At 47.6% G+C, this 16,353-nt stretch overlaps 1 protein-coding gene across 5 annotated transcripts in view; it reads right to left on the reverse strand.

The window, feature by feature from the left end:
• LOC144503886 (partitioning defective 3 homolog B-like) overlaps positions 1–16,353 on the reverse strand; it is a 1,029,287-nt gene that overhangs the window by 481,763 nt on the left and 531,171 nt on the right. For all 5 annotated transcript variants that reach the window (XM_078228918.1, XM_078228917.1, XM_078228921.1 and 2 more), the window contains 3 exons: positions 11,693–11,798; positions 10,096–10,201; positions 7,578–7,708 (listed from right to left, as the gene is read on the reverse strand). In XM_078228918.1, the coding sequence (XP_078085044.1) occupies positions 7,578–7,708; positions 10,096–10,201; positions 11,693–11,798 (343 nt within the window). The remainder of the gene's footprint in view (positions 1–7,577; positions 7,709–10,095; positions 10,202–11,692; positions 11,799–16,353) is intronic.

A 16,353-nucleotide genomic window follows, 5' to 3' on the forward strand; every position in this document is an offset into this window, starting at 1 on the left:
GACATGGGGAGAACGTGCAGACTCCGCAAGACAGTCATCCAAGGCTGGAATTGACCCTGGGTCCCTGGTGCTGTGAGGCAGCAGTGCCAACGTGCCACCTCTAAGCTGAGACCTGAACAGTAAATCGAACAACCCATCATTTGGGCAAGGTTTAGAATCAGCTACTGGAAGAACAGTGTGTCGAGAAAAAGATACATCAGGAACAAAAAACAAAATAAATGTAATTTATTAGTTACAAGTAAGGCTTACATTAACACTACAATGAAGTTACTGTGAAATTCCCCGAGTCGCCACAGTCCAGTGCCTGTTCGGGTCAATGCACCTAACCAGCATGTCTTTCAGAACGTGGGAGGAAACTGGAGAACCTGGAGAAACAGGAAACCCACGCAGACACGGGGAGAACGTGCAAACTCCACACAGACAGTGACCCACGCCAGGAATCGAACCCGGGTCCCTGGCGCTGTGAAGCAGCAGTATTAACCACTGTGCCACCATGCCACCCCTTGTGTAAAATGTGTAATTGGGGGGAAATTTCAACAGAACTTGTCCATTAGGAAACTGGTGGTCTTATGGAAGAGACAGTGGCATCGTGGTATTGTCACTGGACTAGTAATCCAGAGACCCAGGATAGTCCTCTGGGGACCCGGGTTTCAAACCTGCCAGGGCAGATGGTGAGCTGTGAATTCAATAAAAATCAGGAATTAAAAGTCAAATGATGACCATGTCGATTGTTGGAAAAACCCATCTGACTTCCCAGTGCACTTTAGGGATGGAAATCTGCCATCCTGGTTTGGCCTACATGTGACTACAGACCCACAGCAAAAACTGTCCCGTGAAATAGCCCAGCAAGCCACTGAGTTCAAGGCCAATTAGGGGTGGGCAATAAATGCGGTCCTGGCTTGTGACACCCACATCCCATGTATGAAGTGAAGGACAATCTGACTTGTCCCTCTGTTGAAATCGGCGGGGAGTAATATTGGACCAACATGAATCATGGGAACAACGTGATTTAGCACCCCGCGGGGTTGGGTTAAAGTGATCCCAGACTCGGAGAAAATGCAACCTCCACATTCAGGCCTGCACAACCCTGTAAGACCATTTGTTGTTGCTGGGCTCCCTTCCATCAAGTGGCTGCTTGTTGCCTGATATTTATGACCGCCATTTATATCTGTTAAGATCTATGATACTTACAAAAGTGTCGCCGTCACTGACATCTCTGAACTCCCAGGGGTCACTTAAAATGTTAGAGCTTGCAAGCAAGAAAATAGCCAGAGAAATGCCAAAGCTTCTTTCTAAACACTAGCCCGTACATTTAATAGCCATGCAAACATTACTGAGTCAAATTGGACATGGCGTATCGAGTGAACTGCCTGTCCTGGTTCCGTGCAGGGATGGGTATTGTTTTTTCTTACTCTCAACTAGACATGCACTTCAAAGAAGTGATTAAGAGAAAGCACTGGATCATAAATCAATGTCCAAATGTAAGAGTTCATCTGCAAAGTGCTGCCCTAATGACTTACAACCATTATCGAAACTCATAGTATCTGACCAGACACTTGAACCCACAAAGGAATGCACCTGACCTACTGGATTTAACCGTTCTAAACAGGGAAGTCGAACCTACGTGAGATGTTCTTTGCCTCAGTGGCACTGGCCTTTCCTCTCAAGTGTGTCTTCACATAATTAAAAGCGAAACTTAGCTCACAACTGAATTCTCCCCTGCCCACAGCCTCAACAGTTTTCCCTGCCGATTCCCTCTCCTTTTCCGGAACTGGTGGTTTGCTGGGATAAGGACGCAGGAGCAGGCGCTCCGCCCTTTGAGCCTGTCCCATTATTCACACCATCCTGACTTGCCCATGTAATCACCATTTCTTCTTCATCACATAGAAACACAGAAAAGAGAAGTAGGAGTAGGCCATTCGGCCCTTTGAACCTGTTCCACCATTTATTTTGATCATGGCTGATCATCAAATTCAATATCCTGATCTCGCCTTCTCCCCCGCCCCCCCCGCCCCCCCATATCCCTTGATCCCTTTAGCCCCAAGAGCTATGTCTAATTTCTTCTTGAAAGGAGGCAGCACGGTGGCACAGTGGTTTGCTCTGCTACCTCACAACGCCAGGGACCCGGGTTCGAATCCGGCTTGGGTCACTGTCTGTGTGGAGTCTGCACGTTCTCCCCGTGTCTGCGTGGGTTTCCCCTGGGTGCTCCGCTTTCCTCCCACCATCCAAAAGACGTGCTGGTTAGGTGCATTGGCCATGTTAAATTCTTCCTCAGCGTACCCAAACAGGTGCCGGAGTGTGGCGACTGGGGGATTTTCACAGTAACTTCATTACTGCGTGAATGTAAGCCTACTTGTGACACTAATAAATAAGTCCTCTCATTGGTAGGTAGAAATTCGAGAACTTTTACCCATTATGTAAGGCATTGGTGAGGCCACACCTGGAGTATTGTGTGCAGTTTTGGTGTCCTTATCTGAGGAAAGATGTTCTTGCTATAGAGGGAATGCAGCGAAGGTTTACCAGCCTGAGTCCTGGGATGGCAGATCAGTCATACGAGGAGAGGCCAAGTCGGTTAGGATTATATTCATTGCAGTTTAGAAGAGTGAGAGGGGATCTCACAGAAACTTATAAAATTCTAACAGGTTTAGATAGGGTAGATTCAGAATGACTATAATTTTAATTTTATTTATTAGTGTCACAAGTAGGCTTACATTAACACTGCAATGAAGTTACTGTGAAAATGCCCTCGTCGCCACACTCCGGCGCCTGTTCGGGTACACTGAGGGAGAATTTAGCATGGCCAATCCACCTAACCAGCACGAACATTCCCGACAGTGGGAGAGTCCAGAACTAGAGTTCATAGTTTGAGGATAAGGGGCAAACCTTTTTGGACTGAGGTGAGGGGAAATTTCTTCACCCAGAGAGTGGTGAATCTGTGGAATTCACTACCACAGAACGTAGTTGAGGCGAAAATGTTGCGTGATAGGTCGAATGGCATACTCCTGCTTCTAGTTTCTATGTTTTTATGAGTAGAAATTGTTTCACGTAAAGAGTTGCTTGACTCCAGAATACACTACCTAGGAGGTTGTTGGAAGCAGGTTTAATAATAACTCTAAGGAGGAAATTGGAGATGTGCTTAAAAGGACAAGTCTGCAGAGCTAATGAGGGAAGGACAGTGAAGTGGAACAAACTAGAAAGTTCTTCTGAAGAGCTGGCATATGAATGAGGTGGAAGAAATTCCATGGTTCCACCAAGTAAGGATACCTCTAGAATACATGACAGGATTGCACAGGCATATTGTTCTATTAAGAATTCAAACTTCTTTGAAGGATTAACAATGACATGTATATGAAAAGGTTTGCCCATCAAACGCCACCACAATGTCCAACTTATACAGCATTTTCGTGCATCAGTGTGGTGACCAATGATTTTGGCTTCCTCGCAGTGTAGAGAACACCCATTATAATTAAGTCTGAAGTAAGTCGAGCTCTGAAAATTCACAAAATAATTACAGGGAATCAGGTCTGACAGATTATAGGAATCGTGGCTGCCTTCAGAAAGGAAGGCAGCTGCGAACGGGCTACTCAAAAGGTAAATGCAGCACTGTTCAACGCAAACTGCAATGGGAGGCCACAACTGATGTCAGTGCTGCACCTCGGAATAACTTTGGCACAGTGGTTAGTACTGTTGCCTCACAGCGCCAGGGACCTGGGTTTGATTCCAGGCTTGGGTCACTGTCTATGCAGAGTCTGCACTTTCTCCCCGTGTCTGCATGCGTTTCCTCCAGGTGCTCCGGTTTCCTCCCAGAGTCCGAAAGGTGTGCTGGTTAGATGCATTGGCCGTGCTAAATTCTCCCTCAGTGTACCCGAACAGGCAGCCGAGTGTGGCGGCTGGGGGATTTTCACAGTAACTTCATTGCAGTGTTAATGTAAGCCTACTTGCGACACTAATAAATTTAAAAATTCTCAGCGTCTTCCTCTGATCCCGAGTCTTCCATGGCTGATGTGTCATGGGAACTATAACCTTTTTCTAAGCTTTCACTCTGCACATTTCATGAGATGGTCGCTCTCAGGAAATTCCTTGACAATGGCCAGGAAAAAATACGTCAGAATTTTTTATTTTGCTTATTATCTGCCAAAGCCTAAAAGTATATGACAGAAGGGATACAGGAGCACACTGCTAATTCTGTGAACAACTGCATGCTGCATTTTGACCTAGTAAAATCTCAGGCATACACAAAGCAACCCAAGGACATTATAGGTCAGTGACACACAAGGACTCAGTGGCTCGCTTTTGTGCTATCAAGGAACTCCCAATGAGCTGATCACGCATCGCAACCTGCATCCCAAAATTGCCCGGATTCCTCAAGCACAGTGGCTGGAAGACCCCTTGTACCCAGTGTTCCCACTCGGTGTTCTCAGCAAGCAATGGCAGAGTTAATTTCTGGATTGTAAAAAAGGGACACGAGATTGTTTTGGCAGATAAGGCAAAGGAGAATCCAAAGAGCTTCTACAAGTACATAAAGGGCAAAAGATTAACTAGGGAGAAAATACGACCTCTTAAGGATCAACAAGGTCATCTATGTGTAGATTCAGAAGGGATGGGTGAGATCCTAAATGAATATTTCTCATCAGTATTTACTGTTGAGAAAAGCACGGGTGTTAGGGAACTTGGGGAAATAAATAGTGATGTCCTGAGGAGTGTACATATAATAGAGAAGGAGGTACTGGAAGTCTTAAAGCGCATCAAGGTAGATAAATCCCCAGGACCTGATGAAGTGTATCCCAGGATACTGTGGGAGGCTAGAGAGGAAATTGCAGGTCCCCTAGCAGAGATATTTGAATCATCAATAATCACAGGTGAGGTGCCTGAAGATTGGAGGGTAGCAAATATTGTGCCTTTGTTTAAGAAGGGTTACAGGGAAAAGCCTGGGAACTACAGGCCGGTGAGCCTCACATCTGTAGGGGGTAAGTTGTTAGAAGGTATTTTGAGAGACAGGATCTTCAGGCATTTAGAGACCCAAGGACTGATTAGGGACAGTCAGCATGGCTTTGCGAGTGGAAAGTTATGTCTCACGAGTTTGATTGAGTTTTTGAAGGGGCAACCAAGAAGGTAGATGAGGGCAGTGCAGTTGATGTTGTCTACATGGACTTTAGCAAGGCCTTTGACAAGGTACCACATGGTAGGGTGTTGCATAAGGTTAAATCTCACGAGATCCAGGGTGAGGTAGCCAAATGGATACAAAATTGGTTTGATAACAGAATGTAGAGGTTGTAGAGGGTTGTTTTTCAAACTGGAGGCCTGTGACCAGCGGTGTGCCTCAGGGATCAGTGCTGGGTCCACTAGTATTTGTCATTTATATTAATGATTTGGAAGAGAATTTAGTAGGCATGGTTAGTAAGTTTGCAGATGACACCAAGATTGATGGCACAGTGGACAGTGAAGAAGGTTATTTAGGATTGCAAAGGGAAAGTGATCAATTGGGCTAGTGGGCTGACGAATGGCAGATGGAGTTTAATTTAGATAAGTGTGAGGTGATGCATTTTGGTTGATCGAACCAGGGCAGGACTTACTCAATTAATGGTCGGGCATTGGGGAGAGTTATAGAACAAAGAGGTCTAGGGGTACAGGTTCATAGCTCCTTGAAAGTGGAGTCACAGGTGGACAGAGTGATGAAGAAGGCATTTGGCATGCTTGGTTTCATTGGTCAGAACATTGAATACAGGAGTTAGGACGTCTTGTTGAAGTTGTACAAGACATTGGTAAGGCCACACTTGGAATACTGTATACAGTTCTGGTCACCCTATTATAGAAAGGATATTATTAAATTAGAAAGAGTGCAGAAAAGATTTACTAGGATGCTACCAGGACTTGATGGTTTGAGTTATAAGGAGAGGCTGGATAGACTGGGACTTTTTTCCCTGGAGCGTAGGAGGCTTAGGGGTGATCTTATAGAGGTCTATAACATAATGAGGGGCACAGATCAGCGAGATAGTCAATATATTTTCCCAAAGGTAGGGAAGTCCAAAACTAGAGGGCATAGATTTCAGGTGAGAGGGGAGAGATACAAAAGGGTCCAGAGGGGCAATTTTTTCACACAGAGGGTGGTGAGTGTCTGGAACAAGCTGCCAGAGGCATTAGGAGAGGAGGGTACAATTTTGTCTTTTTAAAAGCGTTTAGATGGTTACATGGGTAAGATGGGTATAGAAGGGTATGGGCCAACGCAGGCAATTGGGACTAGCTTAGGGGTTAGAAAAGGGGCGGCATGGACAAGTTGGGCCAAAGGGCTTGTTTCCATGCTGTAAACCTCTATGACTCTATGTAAGCTATGAACAGCAAAGTAACCACCGTTGACAGCTGTGAGTTGATCAGCCTGGGTTTACATTCTGGAATTCTCTCCCAAAACATCTCCAGTGTGCCTTGCTTCCTTTAAGACACTCCCTGGGGAAAGCCTTTCATCACTTGTCCCAGTGTCTCTTTACTTGGCTTGGTTTTTTAAAATTCATGCGTGGGATACGGATGCCGCTAGCTAGCCCAGCATTTAGTGCCCGTCCCTTGGTGGCGAGAAGGTGGTGGTGAGCTACCTTCTTGAACAGCTGCAGTGCATGTTCTGTGGTTGACCCACAAAGGGAGGAAATTCCAGGATTTTGACCCAGCGACTGCAAAGGAACGGCGATATATTTCCAAGTCAGGATGGTGAGCAGCTTGGAGGGGAACTTGCAGGTGGTGGTGTTCCCATTGTATCTGCTGCCCTTTGTTCTTCTAGATGGAAGTGGTCGTGGGTTTGGAAGGTGCTGTCTAAGGATCTTTGGTGAATTGCTGCAGTGCATCTTGTAGATAGTATATGTGGCTGCTTGGTGTCAAATCTTGTTTGATAATCGTTGCTTGACGCATTGCACTGTACAAAAGAAATATAGAATCCCTAGAGTGCACAAGGAGGCCATTCGGCCCATTGCACCTGCACTGACAACAATCCCACTGAGGCCCTATCCCTGTAACCCCCATGTATTTACCCAGCTAGTCCCCCTGACACAAAGGGCAATTTTGCATGGCCAATCAACCTAACTTCTTTGGAGTGCAATTTCCTGTTGTCAAGTACAGCCAGTTTCCAGTACCCATTATTATATAAAGAGACCTTTTTGGCATGGAGTCTAACAGAAATGAGACTGAGCAGGAAGGATCTTGCGAGGCTGGTGTGATTAAACCTCTAATACATGGAACTTAATAATCATCATCCAGCTATACTCCCTTGTGAATTCTATAAAGACCGCACTTCACTCTGATATCAATGCAGTCTGTCCCCAACTTCAATCAATGTCACTTTGGTGTTACTCTTAACCATCATTAACACTACTTTCATCTTATTAAGACCACAGTATAGATTACAAGAAAGCTACAGATGGCAGGAGGAGCACAAGGATTTAATTTAATTCTGGGGGTTCAGATGACATGTATAATCCACTCAGTTTTGGCACGTTAAATGACAATAGGGTGCAAACTATTTTTAATTTATCTTCTCCGTGCTCTGTTCATTTTAATTGGTTCTGTGAGTGACAGGTTGGATAGCTGGCTCTTACCCAAATCCATGCTCTTCGAACCACTGATTTTGCCAGGAGACTGATGCTTGACAGCGTTGCCGGCCTGAATTTCTGCGACCCCAGCCTTCGGCCTTTGTTGCACCAGCTCTGAAGCAGAGCTGAGGTCAGAGCTGTGGAGAGGGCAAGAGTTAGGCATGAGTAAATAATTATACTTAAGGGTGGGATTTTCCAGCCGCGCTCACCCCGAAACCGGAAAATCCCACCCAAGGTCAACGGACTTGTCCATGGCTCCCATGGCGGGCGGGACAGTAAATTTTGCCCCAAGGTATCTGCCCACTGCCTCATGCCAGATGGCAGCACTGTGGTAGTTACAAACTGCACATGTGGGCCACAGTCTTGGGCATTCATTGTTCCAATGAATGCTTGGTCACATAGGATCATAGAATCCTACAGTGCAGAAAGAAGCCATTTGGCCCATCGAGTCTGCACCGACCATAATCCCACCTAGGCACTATCCCCATAGCCCTATGCATTTACCCTAGCTGATCCCCCTGACACTAAGGGGCAATTTAGCATGGCCAATCCACCTAACCAGCATGTCTTTCGGACTGTGGGAGGAAACTGGAGCACCCGGAGGAAACCCACGCAGACATAGGGAAAACGTGCAAACTCCACACAGACAGTGACCCAAGCTGTGAATCGAACCAGGCAGTGCTAACCACTGTGTCATTGTGTTGCTCCACCATCAGCCATTGCTCACTGGGCAGGACTCTTGCCTCTTCAGCAGAAGGTTGCGAGTTCAAGTCCCACTCCAGAGACTTGGGCCGGAATTTTCCCACCTCGCCCGTGGCTGGGATTCTCTGCTCCCGCTGCTGTGAATGGAGGTTGCGATGAACGCCAAATTCTCTGTTCTCGCTGGCAGTGGGGGGTTGGGGGGGGGGGGGGCTAAGCGGAACGACACAGACAACACCAGAGTATTCCAGCCTTAAGCACAAAAAGCACTCTCGGGAGAAAATGAAAAAAACGCTTGGCTCGTGTGCTATTATTGATAATAACCCTTGCAGAGGCAGAATAGCAACTCAAATGATGCCCAGTGGCGCAAGAGTTTGTCTATAGCTCTGGAATGTTTCTGGCGTTCAGTCGAATGCTTACTCCCAAGGATACTCAATCTCATGGCATAAATTATTAACAGACACAATCTAGCAGTGACAAATACTCTGAAAACACAACAGCACATCAGTCACTCTGCAGAGACGGTGACGTGGCTCGTAACTGAGTAGCACATGTGCCAGGCATTTCTATTATTCATTTTCTCCTTCCTGCGTTTTGTCCAATTAAGAGTCAATGCTGACTTCCAAAGCAAACTGTCATCAATTATCAACATTTAGTTCCAAAGTGAAGTTTTCATTGCTTTCTTCTGAGCATATGTGCTCAACATTCATCCCTCAAATGATGTCAGTGTAATAGATTATCTGGTCATTATCACAATATTGTTTGCGGGATCTTGCTTTGTGTAAATTGGCTGCCACATAGAATCCCGACAGTGCAGAAGGAGGCCATTCAGCCCATCGAGTCTGCACCAACCACAATCCCACCCAGGCCCTATTCCCGTAACCCCACATATTTACCCTGCTAATCGCCTTGACACTAGAGTCAATCTATCATGGCCAATCAACCTAACCCGCACATCTTTGGACTGTGGGAGGAAACTGGAGCATCCGGAAGAAACCCATGCAGACACGAGGAGAACGTGCAAACTCCACACAGAGGCTGGAATTGAACCCAGGTCCTTGGCGCTGTGAGGCAGCAGCGCCAACCACTGTGCCACCGTACACAGTTTCTCCAGTACAACAGTGACTACATATCGGAAATACGTTCATGGGTTTACCTGACAGGGATGAAACTATGATTATGCAGGTGGTTCACCCAGGACTTACCTGGCAGAGTAATCTGTCAATGGCCAGATAAGTTGATCTCCCAGGCTAGGGTAGAGTCAATCAATGATCAGGGTATCTGATGAGGTTCAACTGAGGCAACACCTGATGAAATTTTTCAAAGCCTTCTCAGCCTTTGGGCAAAGATGAAGCGTCAGATCGAGCCCAGGATGGGGTAAAATGCCTCTTCTTATCAGCTTGGATCTTGTTTGTCCCTCTCATGGGGACCATGAATTGGTTCACTCATGTCCTTTAGGGAAGGAAATCTGCCATCTGTACCTGGTCTAGCCTCCAGAGTCACAGAATGTGGTTGACTCTTAACTGCCCTCGGGCAACTAGGGATGGGCAATAAATGCTGGCCAGCCAGCGACCACGTCCCACGAATGAATTTTAAAAAATCAATTTGAATTTGGTTTTTTGGGTGGAATAAAAATTAAGAAAAAAAGGCTTTGGGGACATCTTGAGATCATGAAGGGTGCTACATAAAGGGAAGCTTACTTTGTTTTCTCCTAGCAACATGACAAGCTAAATTAACATCAGTCAAAGTTGAATTAGTACCTCCAGCAAGCTACAGTTATGCACTTCACCAAGTTAATGACCAGGGCTAACTTCTGGTTACAAACCTCTTATCTTCACGAAAGGACCACATTTTGTCCACTCCCACAGTCTCCTCTTCTTCAGGGTGTGGAGGCACCGGAGGTGGAATTTCATGCTCTCCGTCATCATTCACTGAAAACATAAACAAATAAGACTGTAAAACAGTACTCTGGAAACTGGAAGATCCAGAAACAATTTTGCTCATTAGGTTCCACACAGCTAGAGTGAGTGAACCAGCACTGGAGTGGGTTACCCTTCAGTGGAAAAAAAAATGTAAAATAACAGACATGATAATTCTGTCACGTATCGCATGGACACATTGCCAGGAGGCGAGGAAAGGGCCTCTGAAAATGCCGCAGAAAATGGCTTGACCCATAAACCATTGTGGATTGCTACAGAGTAACAAAACACCCATGTTCTTGGGGAAACACAGAACTAGAAGCAGGAGTATTCCATTCGGCCCTTGATCTTGCTCCGCCATTCATTTTGATCATGACTGATCCTCAAATTCAATATCCTAATTCCCCCCTTCCCCCTCATATCCCTTGATCCCTTTAGCCTCAAGAATTGTATCTAATTTCTTCTTGAAATCACACATTTTGGCCTCAACTACATTCTGTGTTCGTGAATTTCATGATGTGGAGATGCCGGCGTTGGACTGGGGTAAACACAGTAAGAAGTCTCACAACACCAGGTAAAAGTCCAACAGGTTTATTTGGTAGCAAAAGCCACTAGCTTTCGGAGCGCTGCTCCTTCATCAGGTGAGTGGGATTTCAGTCACAAACAGGGCATATAAAGACAAAAACTCAATTTATAAAATAATGGTTGGAATGCGAGTCTTTACCTGTAAAGACTCGCATTACAACCATTATTTTGTAAATTGAGTTTGTAATGAACTCGTTCTGATTTTAAGCTTATGCCCACTACCAAAAAAAAATAGGGAGTGGAATCTCACCAAAAAATGGCAAAGGGCACGATCTTACCGCCTGTCTGCACCACGCTCCCGCAGCAGTAAGGTCAGAGGATTTAGCGGGCAGCCAAATCTTCATTCACTGCAGTGGGATGGGAAAATCCCGTTGGTGTGAACGGTGGTAAGATTCCGGCCCAAAGTGACTGAGAAACCAGCGTGTTCCTCTCCAGAGAAACTGGCAGGTTTTCTCTCCAGATTCCATGACACTTTGTCAATAAAAAGCAGGAGGGCCAGGTTTCACGTCATCATTTGGAGAAAGACAATGGCAAAGTCGGTTCCACGGAGAACTTTTTAAAGGGCGCCTTTAAAAAGCAAAAAATAACCTTCCACCCACCCCACCTCGGGGGTATCAGGGGAAAGGGGCTGGATTTTCTGGCTTTACCCGCTGGTGGGATCTTCTGGTCACACCGAAGGTGAACCACCCCAACATCTGTCTCCCCCCCGCCCCCCCGCCAGGTTTCCCTGACGGCGGGGTAGGCGAGCCATACAAAACGCCATAGACTTCGGCGGGACTGGAAAATGCTGCCAGCGGCGAGCTGCCTCCACCGCCAAGGAGGGGTGCGGAAAATCCTGGCCCTCGTCTCTGTACCCTCCCTTTGTAATCTAATCGTGTTGGGGACATTGAATTTGTTACCACCGTGCCAGGAGCTTACCTATTGTCAACCTCTCTCGGAAACCAGGTGATGGGGTGTGCCACTGGCTGGTACCATTACTGCTGCGAGTGTTGTGCATCTGCACCCCACCGATCTCCAGATGATCCTAAGAACACAAAACACATTTGTCTGGCATTAATCAACTTGCGTGGAGCTCATTCATTCAACAATGCTGACTTTGGGTTAATTCTGTGTGATACCCAATAGTTACAGTGCTAAATTTTTGGAACCGCGAAATTGCCACAGCATCTGGAACACGAGTCATCATTTTTCCAAAGCCAGGAGAGAACCCCCCCCTCCCAACCCAACCCTGCAAAAATGCTGACCCACGTCAAGTTTACTTGAACCAGTGAGTGGATTGCACTCACGTTTCCATAGCAACCTGAGTTGAACGGTTGAAAAAAATCTCTTTGGAACATTTTTCAATTGATTGTTGAGTGGGGTCTTCTCTTGATCCCCACTGCCGCCCTGATGATATAACATGAGGGAGGGAGAGAGACAGGAAGGGAGGGGGAGAGAGGATAGCGAGCAAGTGGGAGAAGGGGTAAATGGGAGAGGGCGGGGGAGGGAGAGAGGAATGGGATGCAGCGAGAGGGGAAGAAAGTAGGAGTGAGAGAGTGGGAGGGAGGAAGGAATCATAGAATCATAGCAGAAGGAGGCCATTCGGTCCATCAAGCCTGCACTGACTCTGGGCCGGAGCTGGCAAAACGCGTATGGGCGCGCTGGAAAGAGGATTCCAGGCGCGGATCTATTTGACACCCGGATTCGGCACTTAGACTCAAAATGGTAAAATTCCCCCCATAGTGTCCAAGTTAGTGTGTTAAGATGATGGGTCTCCTGACTTCCCATGACCGTGCGACTGTGTCATAGAATCCCTACAGCGCAAAAAGAGGCCATTTGGCCCATCGAGCCTGCACCGACAACACTCCCAACCAATCCTCTTTCCAGCGCGCCCATACACGTTTTGCCAGCTCCGGCCCAGAGTCAGTGCAGGCTTGATGGACCGAATGGCCTCCTTCTGCTATGATTCTATGATTCCTTCCTCCCTCCCACTCTCTCACTCCTACTTTCTTCCCCTCTCGCTGCATCCCATTCCTCTCTCCCTCCCCCGCCCTCGCCCAGGCACCATCCCCATAACCCCACGTATATACCTCGTTAATCCCGCAGACACCAAGGGGCAAGTTAACATGGCCAATCTACCTAATCCACACATCTTTGGAGTGTGGGAGGAAACCTGGGCACCCGGAGGAAACCCACACAGACACGGGCAGTACACATAAGACTCCACACAGACAGTCACCTGAGGCCGGAATCGAACCCGGGTCCCTGGCGCTGTGAGGCAGCAATGCAAACCACTGTGCCACCGTGCCGCCCAGGAAGAGGGGGCAAAGAAGGGACGGAGGGAGGGAGAGAGAAAAAGGGGATAGCAGGAGAGATAAGAGAGAAAACCAACAGAATTCAGAAAACAGAAAATGGGTTATTATGGGTCACAAGGCAAGTCAAACAGACCTATGAAGCAACCACACCCCATGAGAATGATCCTGACTAACATCAAAACACAGCTGGTTTGTTGATCAGCCTCCACGTGAAATTCCTACAGAAAGGCGAGTGCACAAAACTGACAGATCACCAGGAATAGGAAATAAACACTTATGTGCCCGTGATCTACCCAGTGCAAGCATTTACCATTCAAGGTACTTATCCAGAAGAGCATAGAGAAGTGACTGATATGTTTAATCAAAGTAGCCGACATATGCAATGGTCTTTGATTAGAGAAGGCTAATTATCAGTTAAATTAGAGCAAGGAGCTATTTTCTTTTCCAAAACCAAGCATAAGTACAGCATGACCAATTATGGTCCGTCATGATGTCTTCATGTGAGTTTCAAAGTAAATAAGTTACATTTGTCCCCGCTATCCAATGACTGGAACTTTTCTTTTTGTCCCGTTGCCCCATTGGTCAGTAAATATAAATCTCAGTCACACAGATGACCTTCAGTCGAACCCACAGTCACTTGGTTAAAGACATTACCGTCCGCACCCAGTGATTATTCACGGGTGTTGCTCCCGGAACGCCTGGAACAAAAGCACAGGGTCAGAAAGGCTTGCCAAAAGAGAATCCGAGCACAGAGGACCATTCAGCCCGCTGAGCATGTGAAAGAGCGGCCAATTAATCCCACTGTCCTGGTCTATCACTGCGGCGCCTGAAGTGTTTCCTTTGAGTGTTGTTCAACTGTCTATTGAAAGATATTGGTGAGTTTGCTCTCCACCAGCCATTCAAATTGTGCTTCCACCCCACGACAACTCACGACGTATACTGTATTTAAAAAATAAATTCCTCATCTCCCCTCTGATTCTACTGGCAATCATCCTCCATCTCTGTCCTCCTGTTTAATAAAAGAAGGGATTCTCTTGAACCGAAGAGAAAACATCTGGCCCGACGTTGGACCTCATCGAAAGTTTCGAGGATTTCCACGATTTCATTCTCTGTCTCACTGGGAATATTTCTGCAAAAATGGTTTTTCTGGAATTCTTTTTTAAACAGCATTTCGCAATGTTACTATTTGCAAATTTCCGCTCCTTCTCCCTTTAACCCTGCCATCTTTGCTCAGTCCCTCCTGGGTGGCCATAACTCATGATCAGGCATCATGGGGGCGGCACGGTGGCACAGTGGTTAGCACTGCTGCCTCACAGCGTCAGGGACCCAGGTTTAATTCCAGCCTCGGGGCGCTGTCTGTGCGGAGTCTGCACGCTCTCCTCGTCTCTGTAGTGTACCAGTGATGGTGTATCCCTTTACAGACCCAGCTTGGTCCTTCTCCAGTGTCTCCTCTTGGACTTGTACTGATCTTTTAGCCGGTTTTCACGCGGATCCACTGTGGAATCGGCCGGTTCTGCTTCATCCTGGCGAGGAATCGCTTCATCCTGAAGGTTTTGTGGAATGGCATGGCCGCATGTCCACTCCGGCGGGAGGGCTCGGCCGCAGAACCCCCCCGACCAGAGGATGATCGGTCACACACCCTCTCCTCCTCGCGCCCCCCCCCCCCCCCCACCAGGGGATGATTGGTCACACCCCCTCCCCCCCAGGGGATGAGACGTCACACCCCCCCCCCCCCCCCCCCCCGGAGATGAGACATCACACCCCCTCTCCTTCTCCCACTCCCCTCCCACCCCGACCAGATGATGACCTGGGTCAGAGAGCCGTTGCAGTCTCTGACCCCGCTCTTTGGAGGCTGCAGCGGCGACTTCAGACTTTTATTTTGCAGGTTGATTGACAGCGCGGACGCGGATTGGGCCAGAAGGCGGTAAAGTGGGATTTGGCGGTAGGATTGGGCACGCGGCTCATTAAGTCGATTTAAATGCATGCAAATGCATTTAAATCGTCGAGCCGCCCGATTTGGGCACGGGCCGGACCCGCGCCCGAATCGGGTGTCGGTAAAGCCCGATCTGCTTGGAATCGGGTGCAGATCGCGGTATCGGCCCGACGCCCAACTTTACCACGATTTGTTTGGTAAAATCAGGCCCTATGACTTTGGCCAGAGGCCAACAGCATCATGAAAGCATGACACCACGGCTAAGATCAGTTATCTCAGCATGACCGGGAACTGAACTGGGACCTTCCCTGGTCTGTATGTTCGGTAGCACTCTCCCAGGCAGTATCTTTTCGACACCATACAGAGGGAGCTGTCTATTAAATGAACATCCAAGTGATGGTTGCGGCATCCCACCAACATCTTTGCGAACTCCCTACACATCCTATCTTTCAAGTAACAAAACTTAGTACATTTGTTGACTTGATTCTGGATTCTTGCAGCATTAATAGAAAACATCGCAATAAACACTCATTTCATAGAATCAACCCACACAGAAGGAGGCCATTTGGCCCATCATGTCTGTAGTGACTCTGTGAATGAGCTATCCCACTAGTCTCACTCCCAGCTCTTTCCCCATAGTTCCACACAAGTTTTCCCTTTCTGGTATGTCACAGAATCATGGAATAGAATCACAGGATCTCTACAGTGCAGAAGGAGCCTGCACTGACAACAATCCCACCCATGGCCTTTCCGTGTAACTCCACATATTCACCCCTTACACTAAGGGGCAATTTAGCATGGCCAATCCACATAAGCACGGTAGCACAGTGATTAACATGGCTGCCTCACAGCTCCAGGAACCGGGGTTCGATTCCTGGCTTGGCTCACTGTCTGTGTGGAGTTTGCACATCCTCCCCGTGTCTGCATGCGTTTCCTCCGGGTGCTCCGGTTTCATAGAAATCATAGAAACCCTACAGTGCAGAAGGAGGCCATTCGGCCCATCGAGTCTGCACCGACCACAATCCCACCCAGGCCCTACGCCCATATCCCTACATATTTACCCGCTAATCCCTCTAACCTACACATCTCAGGACACTAAGGGGCAATTTTAGCATGGCCAATCAACCTAACCCGCACATCTTTGGACTGTGGGAGGAAACCGGAGAACCCGGAGGAAACCCACGCAGACACGAGGAGAATGTGCAAACTCCACACAGACAGTGACCCAAGCCGGGAATCGAACCCAGATCCCTGGAGCTGTGAAGCAGCAGTGCTAACCACTGTGCTACCGTGCCGCCCACCCTCCCACAGTCCTAAAGACGTGCTGGTTAGGTACATCGGCCATACTAAAT

The sequence above is a fragment of the Mustelus asterias genome, chromosome 14 (assembly GCF_964213995.1).
Source record: "Mustelus asterias chromosome 14, sMusAst1.hap1.1, whole genome shotgun sequence".
In the NCBI taxonomy this organism is placed as follows: domain Eukaryota; kingdom Metazoa; phylum Chordata; class Chondrichthyes; order Carcharhiniformes; family Triakidae; genus Mustelus; species Mustelus asterias.